A 9,226-nucleotide genomic window follows, 5' to 3' on the forward strand; every position below is an offset into this window, starting at 1 on the left:
AATAAGCACTAGTCGGAGGGCCGCCCGGAGACCGCCCGGAGGCGCGACCACTCGGAGCTTTACGGTACAGACACCACGTGACGCCAAACTTCCACCCAGAAACAGTAACAGGGCTGGAAAGTTCCGGAGGAGTTTAGCCCTGTCAGCGTTCTTCAAGGCCTGCCTACCCGGACAGAGTATATGACTCTCCGCTAGGAAGCGGCTCCTCGCCCTCGCTCGCCACACGTGCAAAGCAGCTCCACAGCCTCCACTTTTAGAGACGTGCGGAAATGGCGCGCCTGGTCACGCGGACGTCACATCCGGTCGCTTACCACACCACCTCCACCTGAAAGGAAGTTGAGTGCGTGACCGGGCAAATCTCCAATCCGGAACGTGTTTCCCAAGCAGCCAATGGGTGGTCCAATCGTGGCCTGTGACGTTTTTAGTGGGCGGGGCGATAACCTAGGTACGGAAGCCGAAGGAGGCGTTAGTTGTTTTTGTGTGTGTGTGTTTGTGTGTGTTGGGTTTATTTTGTGTGTGTGTGTGTGTGTGTGTGTGTGTGTTTTAGCCAGCCGGAAGCTGGGAGCAAGATGGTTTACATCTCGAATGGTGAGTTGGAGGTGCTGCGGGGGGCGATCTCTGGGACCTGAGAGGCTAGACCCCAAGTTTCTGCTGCCCTCGCTCGCCGGTGACTTTTCCCGGCATCAGTGCCTAGCGGCCCGGCGGAGCCCGAGGCGAGGTCGCTCGGGCCTTCAGCGCGTCGGCTTCTGGTCCCCGATCCCTTCTGGGCACTGATTGGTACTGAGCTCCCTCGCTTTTTCTTGTTGGGACAAGTGGCTTTCCTTCCTCTCAGGTGCGGCCATCCTGAATTACTAGTGAAAACCCCCGTAGACCCTGTGTACCTAGCGCTTTGGGTTGGGCACTGGCAGAATTGGCTTCTTTCGATGAAGAAAGTGCAGATCGCTTAAATTGCTTGCTCAGTCAAGCCAAGTGGGCTGGCGTCGCCGCTTTGTTATCAACTGTATTGCCTCGTTCTGTGGCCTGCAAGGGAAAAGAATGGAGTTGAGCTAAGATGATCATTAAAGAACAATTTTGGATGAGCTTTTCTCCCTCCAAGAGCGTAGCTAGTCATACATGGTAATATTTTGCCCAAATGTCAAGGAGCTCAGGGAAAAAGTTCATCCACGAGCAGCAAGTTGATTATTACTGGAATTAAAAAAAAAAGAGGGTCGTAATTCACAAAGAAAATAACTGGAAAGGAATGACAGCGTGAATAAGTCAGACCAGCACTGGAACAATCTGTTTTCCTTAAATGAAATTCCTTGGTGTTGTCTTAGCAAATAGTTCTTAGATTACTGAAGTAAATGCTAGTTCCGTTGGAGTCCTGTGTGTATCTCGAGTCAGTTGAGAACCTCAGTTGAGTGTATTTTTCATTCCTTTCCAAAACCTCATCTCCCACCTTATTTTGTTGTTTAGTAATTCTTTTCCATTTTTATTAGCATCAGTTAGTTGTACGAATTTGTAAGGGGTTAAAATTAAATTGCCATTATAATTATTTTCCATTTTTATTAGCACAGTTGTACAAGTGTGTGGAGGTAAGTTCTTTCTGACATACCCATATATGTATAGTGTATCTTGATCTCACACCAGCTCTGTCACTCTCCTTCCTTGCCTCACCCCCTTCCCAAACCAATTTCAGCAAGCTTCATTGTTTCATTTTTACACATAATGATCCCATATTCACTCTCACCCTTTCTGTTCACCCTCCTCATTCCACCAGTATTAGGGCTGTCACTCATTTTTTAAGGGGTTTCATGATATTTCACACATGGATACACAGCACTTTAGATTGATTCTTTAGATTACTCTAGCTGCCCCTATTTCCTCAACACAACTATTCAACAACTTTTCAATGATGATAGTTTTATCATCTTCCTTCATAGATAAAATGTGTCACAGATACAGTCCTATTTAATCTCCCATTTTCTCTTAACTTGGGCACTTGGAAATTTTAGTTTGTGTTTCTATTCTTTGTGATTAAGACTGGTAGCTTCTATTTATGCATTATTAAGTACCTTATTTATAAAGTGCCTTAATATGTGTGCATCATCTTGTTTGAGTCACTTAAATCCTGTTAAGATCTTTTATTTTGCACATCTCAGCCTCCTGAGTAGCTAGGATTACCTGCACCTGGCTAAAGCTGTTCTTTCATACAGATATTCTGGCTTCTTGATTTTGCAAGGCTGAAACTATAGTACTTTTTGTGTTGTGTTTCTCTTTAAAAATAGAATCAGTTTTGCTTGAGATGAAACTGGAATCTATTCAATCAGGAACATCCTGTTAAAATAGTCATTTTACTGAAGAACGAGTTCTCTTCAGTACTTGTAGCTAAGAGACACTTTGATTTATAAGAATTTGTCAAAATAATTCTAAAAAGAGTATATATGATCTTTTTGCCTTACAACAAGCAAGGACTTTGCAATTGAAAAGAAGTGCTCTGAACACAGTTAATGGAAGCAGAGGTGTAACCACCCCTTTATGTTCACCCAGCCCATTTATTTCTAACAAATGCTTGAGTAAACAGATGTATGCCCATGTTTATTGCAGTGTATTTCACAAGTATTTCAAGGGTTCATTGACAGATGGATAACAAAAATGTAGTGTCTCTGTCTCTCTCTGTCTCTCTTAAACACTCACATACACACACAGGAGTATCAGTCCATCTTTAAGAAGGAAAGAAAATTTTACATACCCTAGAGTGTGGATGAACCTTAAAAAATTATGCAAAGTAAAATGAGCCAATCATAAAAAATAGAAATTGGTTCCTGTTATATGAGACTCTTTCCATAATCAAATTCAGTTTAATGAGTTTCAGCTGGGCAAGGTGTCCACTTTAGAAGTAGATGGTGGTGATATCAATACAACTAGGTGAATGTATTTATGCCACACAGCTTCACACTTAAACTTAGTTAAAATAGTAATAGTAAATTTTATAAATTAACATCACTAAAATGTCAACAGTGTCAGGCACTAAAATGTTTTATTATGTTATATGCATTTTACCAGAGATGTGGGCAGGGAGGAGGATGGACATAGTATACTTATTTTTACATTGACTGGAAAAAATAGATACGTTGAAATGTGTTTATTATTGTTAACGTATTAATCTCTTTGGGTTAGAGATTTGTAGCACTCAAGAAGCTTCTTTATTCTTGTCTATAGGGCAAGTGTTGGACAGCCGGAGTCAATCCCCGTGGAGACTATCTTTGATAACAGATTTCTTCTGGGGAATAGCAGAGTTTGTCGTTTTGTTGTAAGTATAATAGTGCTCAATTGAGCTGATCTCTTACAGAATTAACATTAGATATATTATATGTTGGTTATGTGGAATGAGCTCAGCTTTTCTAAAGCACTTTTTTTTAACATTTTAAAAAATGAGCTTGTATTATACAAAGGGGGGATTTATCGTTAACACTTTTAAAAATTTATATCTTAGTCTCATCTGAAGCACTTTTTTTTTTTTGGTCAGTCATGGGTCTTGAACTCTGGGCCTGGGTGCTGTCCCTGAGCTCTTCAGCTCTACTACTTGAGCCACAGTGCCACTTCCAGTTTTCTGGTGATTTATTGGAGATGAGAGTCTCAGGGACTTTCCTGTCCGGGCTGGCTTTGAACCACTTTCCTCAGATCTGAGCCTCCTAAGTAGCTAGGATTACAGGTGTGAGTGCCCTGCTTGAAGCACTTTTTTTTTTTTGGTCAGTTGTGGGTGGGGCCTGAACTCTAGGCCTGGGCACTGTCCCTAACTCTTCAACTCAAGGCTAGCGCCCTACCACTTGAGCCACAGCGACACTTCCAGCTTTTTTCTGCTTCTGTGGTGCTGAGGAATTAAACCCAGGGCCTCATGAATGCAAGGCAGCCATTCTACCACTGAGCCAATTTCACAGCCCTAAAGCACCTAATTGTAATTTTTTTTTTTTGCCAGTCCAGGGCCTGAACTCTGGGACTGTCCCTGAGCTTCTTTTTGCTTAAGGCTAGTGCTCTACCACTTCCACAGCACCAATTCTGGCTCTTTCTGTTTATGTGGTACTGAGGAATTGAACCCAGGGCTTCATGAGTGCTAGGCAGGCACTCTATCACTAAGCCACGTTCTCATCCCTAATTGTAATTATTTAGCTAGCTTTTTTTTTTTCATCAGTCCTGGGGCTTGCACTCAGGCCTGCGCACTGTCCCTAAGCTTCTTTATATCAAGGCTAGCACTCTACCACTTCTGGCTTTTTCTATGTATGTGGTACTGAGGAATTGAACCCAGGGCCTCATGCATGCTAGGCGAACACTGTACCACTGAGCCACCTTCCCAGCCCAAACATCATATAGAATGTTTTCCTTTTTTTTTTTTGGTCAGGTGGGGGGCTTGAACTCTGGGCCTGGGCACTGTCCCTGAACTCTTCGGCTCAAGGCTAATGCTCTATCACTTGAGCCACAGTGCCACTTCCTAGCTAGCTTTTCAAAGGCAAATTGAGATTTGTTTAGTGATAGGCTTCCATAACCTGTTGATTAATGAATATCAGTTCATTTGATTGGCAAAACTTGTGTCTTAACCTTAGTGGTAACTCTGTCAGCCTGCAGTCAGACCTATCCAGTCTGTCAAGTTACTATGCCTCACTTTTCTCTACTTATTCTTGATTTCCCATTTGTGTATACAACTTGATGTCTCATGTTATACTATAAATCTTGATTTTTAAAATATCTGAGGTAGCTATCTCTTTTTAAATTGTTAGGATTTATGTAGAACAGATAAAATTTAACCAGTTCTTTATTATATAATTTTTTAACTATTAAAACCTTGTCCATTTCAGTGGATTTTCATAAAACCCTATGCCTCTGATGTCTACTCTCAGCCTCTTCTTCTCCAAGCTGATCTTGGACAGGTTATGACAGAGGAGAAATGCAGTGGCAAGGGATATAAGATAATATGAAAACAGATACCGACTGGAAGAAGGAAGTCAAGAGTGACTGGTTTCGTACTGTTTAGGGAGTTGTTAACAAATAAGAAATAGAAGATACTATTATTTGGCAGAGTACATAGCACATTCTGTTTAGGTGCATACTTAAGATAGATAGTAGTGCCGGGCGCTGGTGGCTCACGCCTGTAATCCTAGCTACTCAGGAGGCTAAGATCTGAGGATCACGGTTCAAAGCCAGCCCGGGCAGAAAAGTCTGTGAGACTCTGATCTCCAATAAACCACTAGAAAACCAGAAGTGGCGCTGTGGCTAAAGGGTATAGCACTTGCCTGGAGCTGAAGAGCTCAGGGATATCGCCCAGGCCCAGAGTTCAAGCCCCATGACCGACAAAAAAAAAAAAAGATAGTAGTATAAGCTAGATCATAGCGTCCAAGATATGTGAATTTGGAAATCATCTAGTGTACACTACCTCTCATAGAGATGATACTGTGTTTTATAATGGTTTCAAAAGTGATACTCTGTTGTTTTCTGCCTCTGGTTTCAGTTTCAAAACTCTGCTACAACAAGATGTGAAGAAAGGAAGAGGCTATGGAAGCTCATCGGATTCCAGATATGATGATGGAAGAGGGTATGGCTTCATTGATAATAGTTGTTTACTCCTTTGCATCTTTTAATTATTTTCAGTATTTTAGGTAGTGTTAAGACATACGAAATTAAAGTTCAAATCTCATTTCACAAAATTCATGGATTACTATAAATAAAAGTCAAGTTGCCTCCATTCGATAAACAGTTAATCTGGCAAAGCTAAAATAAATATTGTATATTCTATGGGAAAAGTTTGCCCTAGAGGATGAAGATGGACGGCCAATGTTAAAATCTAGAGATTTTCCTTTGCAATTTGAATTTATAGCTGCTAATGAAAATGTCAGCTAAAGCAGCACTGGGTGAAGTGGCACTGTGGCTCAAAGTGGTAGAGCACTAGTCTTGAACAAAAAAACTCAGGGTCAGTTCCTAGGCCCTGAGTTCAGGCCCCACTACTGGGAAAAAGAAAAAAGAAAAGGAAGGAAAGAAAGAGAAAGGAAGCAAGCAAGCAGGAATTCCTGGACGCCTGGAACCAGTGGCTCATACCTGTAATCCTCAGGAGGCTGAGATCTAAGGATCATGGTTCAAAGCCAGCCTGGGCAGGAAAGTCCATGAGACTCTTATTTTCAGTTAACCACCAAAAATACAGAGGTGGCACTCTGTCTCAAGTGATAGAGCACTTGTCTTGAGCTGAAGAGCTCAAGGATAGCTCCTAGGCCCAGAGTTCAAGCCTCAAGACCGACAGAAAAAAAAAAATAGCACTGGGCTGGGTCTGTGTTTCCATATTGTAGAAGTCAGCTAGTGCTGCCTTTTGCCTGAGCACTTTCAGGAGGTAGCACAACTCATCATAAGCCTTGCTTGACTCAGTTTCCTCAAGTGTTTTATGTATCTGATCTCTGTGTTTGAATTTTTGTCTAACCTGAATGGTAGTTTCTAGTTAAAGAATCTTTCAAGATCCTGTAGTTGCTGAAAAAGAAGAGTCCAATTAAACACTTAAAAAGAACCAGTTGAAGTTGTGTTTATCAAATAGTAGCTATATAACTTTATCTTTTATTATTAGGCCACCAGGAAACCCTCCCCGAAGAATGGGTCGTATCAATCATCTTCGTGGCCCCAGTCCCCCTCCAATGGCTGGTGGATGAGGAAGGTAACTTAAAATCTGAAATTATTCTGTAGAATTTTATCTTGAAAATGCTTCTTGAGGAATGTTTTTTTTTTTAGGAAAAGAAGTTATATAACATTTAACATTTACTCTATTTGGAAAAAAATATGCCTTCACTCTAGAAAAACTGATTGACTGTTTTTAATCAATATCATTTGAGGAAGATTATGTAACAAATAATAGGTTGAGATTTTTATTTTCTCTTTCCCTGTCCCATTCCTTAGACCACTTTAGTTATTAGCTTGCTTCACTCTTCCCTTTCAACCCCCAGGAATTTCATGTTAATCTTTATATACATTTCCAGTGTTATACTAGCTACTAAAGGTTATAATCTCTTGTTTTAGGTAAATGTCTGCTCTAAGAAGCAGACAACTTGACATGCACATTCATAGAAGGAAAAGATCAAGAATGGAAGGCTGATAGTTCTAGATAAGAAGATGAATGTGTATGTCCAAACAAAGATTGCTCTGTGTCCTCACAGGTGAATGACGTCATGCTGGGAATTCCCTCCACAGGGATCTGGCCTGACTGATAGCAGTTCTATAAATACACATGTTTGTCTCATCCTTTTTGTATAGTTTATTAAAGTATTAACATAGTTTTAATTAGTAAATCTTTTTAGGTTGCAAAATTTGACTTTGAATCTTTGTATGTAATCTAAAACCTCTAAATCTGAAGAAAATAAAGGCTATACTGTACTGTATTAAAGAACTGTTAGTGTCACCTTTTTTTCAATTTCTGAAATGCTGTTCATTGTTCATTTGTTTTCATTTATAAATAAACTACACTATTTCAGTAGTATGCATATAATAAGTGTGCTTTTGAATTTTTTAATGTATTTGTCCTATGAATCTTTAATACATTATCTAATTTGTTATCAAACGTTATTGTTAGGGTTATAAACTCAGCAAGATCTAGCTTCAGAATGAAGATAAACTAGGTAATCATAGCGGCATGGACTTCAATTCTATTTGAATTCAATACCATTCCTTAAGATTATGCCAATTGGTTTTAGACCCCATCTGAATAGTGATAGCGTTCATGTCTTTTACACAGCAGAAATCTCTATGAGAATTTTTTCTTTATCCAGCCTTTTTATTTTGTTGTTGTTTTTTGAGATAGTGTTGCTACATAGCCCTGGTTGCCCTCAAATTTATGATCCTATTGGTGCTACCCAAGTGCTGGGATTACAGGTATGTGCTACCATACCATCTTACCCCAGTTTCTTGAACAGTGATAAGCACTGGAATCTTTATTGGAAAAATGAATAACACATAATTGTAACGGCAGTGTGCAAAAGATGTTGAAATCACTGTTTATATGAAAGCTGTTTACCATTATCAATACATATTTTATTTTTGGTAGTTCATGGGGCTTGAGTTCTGGGCCTGGGCACTATCCCTGAGTTCTTCAGCTCAAGGCAAATGCTCTACCACACCACTACTTCCTGGTTTTCTCATGGACTTTCCTGCCAGGGCTGGCTTCGAACAATGATCCTCAGATCATGAGTAGCTAGGATTACAGGCATGACCTACCAGTGCCCGGATACCATTATCAATATTTATTCAATTGTATTTGTGAGGAATAGGAATGTAGTGGCATAAGAGACTTGTGTTTAAAGATTAAGCAATTAAAGCCAGGTGCTGGTGAAGGCAAGCCGTGAGAGTTTAAAAGCATGGGTATGACACCTGATTTTTGTTTGAGGGAACTCATTGGAAATACTTTAATAAGCAGACTGCTAGAAACATAATATTGACAATCTTTGTGATATTTTAAAACATTTGGGCAACTATGTGGAGGACATTAGAAAACACAACTGAAAAGAGCAAGTCCATTGAAAAAGCTGTTGTAGATTGTGCTACACGTAAGTGGTAGAGCCTCTTGCCTATCATGCCCAAGACCCTGGGGTTTGATTCCTAGCTCTTGAGAGAAGAGGAATAGTTTGTAGTCATCCAGGTGGTAGTTGTTTACTTAGGCAAGGGCTACATCATTGGATGAATTCAAGGTCTCTTCCTTTTTTTGTTTTTGTTTTGTTTTGGTGGTACTAAGGCTTGAACTTAAGGCCTCATGCTCTTGCTTAGCTTTTTTTGGGTTCAAGGCTGGCACTCTACCACTTGAGCCACACCTCCACTTCTGGCTTGTCTGGCTGGATTGGCTTCAAACTGTGATCCTCAGATTTCAGCTTTCTGAATAGCTAGGATTACAAGTATGGGCCACTGATGCCTGGCCTCAAGATCTGTTAGAAATGAAGGATTTCCTAGTGTTTTGGATAGATACATGGACAACTGAACAAATAAAAACTACACTGACTTAGGGAATGGGAGTATTTTGGGGAATAAAGAGGAGTTAAAGCTGGGTGCTGGTGGCTCATGCCTGTAATCCTAGCTACTCAGGAGGCTGAGATCTGAGGATCATGGTTCAAAGCCAGACAAGGTAGGGAAGTCCATGAGACTCTTACCTCCAATAAACCACTCAGAAAACCGGAAGTGGTGCTGTGGCTCAAGCGGTAGAGCGCTCACCTTGAGCTGAAGAGCTGAGGGACAG

The 9,226-nt window shown here is 40.5% G+C and overlaps 1 protein-coding gene across 1 annotated transcript; it reads left to right on the forward strand.

The window, feature by feature from the left end:
* Positions 1-436: 436 nt before the first annotated feature.
* On the forward strand, positions 437-7,492 carry LOC105996613 (selenoprotein K). Its single transcript, XM_013030798.1, has 5 exons — positions 437-588; positions 3,202-3,292; positions 5,483-5,566; positions 6,581-6,667; positions 7,027-7,492. Exons 1-4 carry the CDS (start codon positions 570-572, stop codon positions 6,660-6,662), a joined length of 276 nt encoding a protein of 91 aa, XP_012886252.1. The 5' UTR covers positions 437-569; the 3' UTR covers positions 6,663-6,667; positions 7,027-7,492.
* The last annotated feature ends 1,734 nt before the right edge of the window (positions 7,493-9,226 follow it).

This window comes from Dipodomys ordii, unplaced genomic scaffold, assembly GCF_000151885.1.
Source record: "Dipodomys ordii isolate 6190 unplaced genomic scaffold, Dord_2.0 Scaffold132, whole genome shotgun sequence".
Classification (NCBI taxonomy): domain Eukaryota; kingdom Metazoa; phylum Chordata; class Mammalia; order Rodentia; family Heteromyidae; genus Dipodomys; species Dipodomys ordii.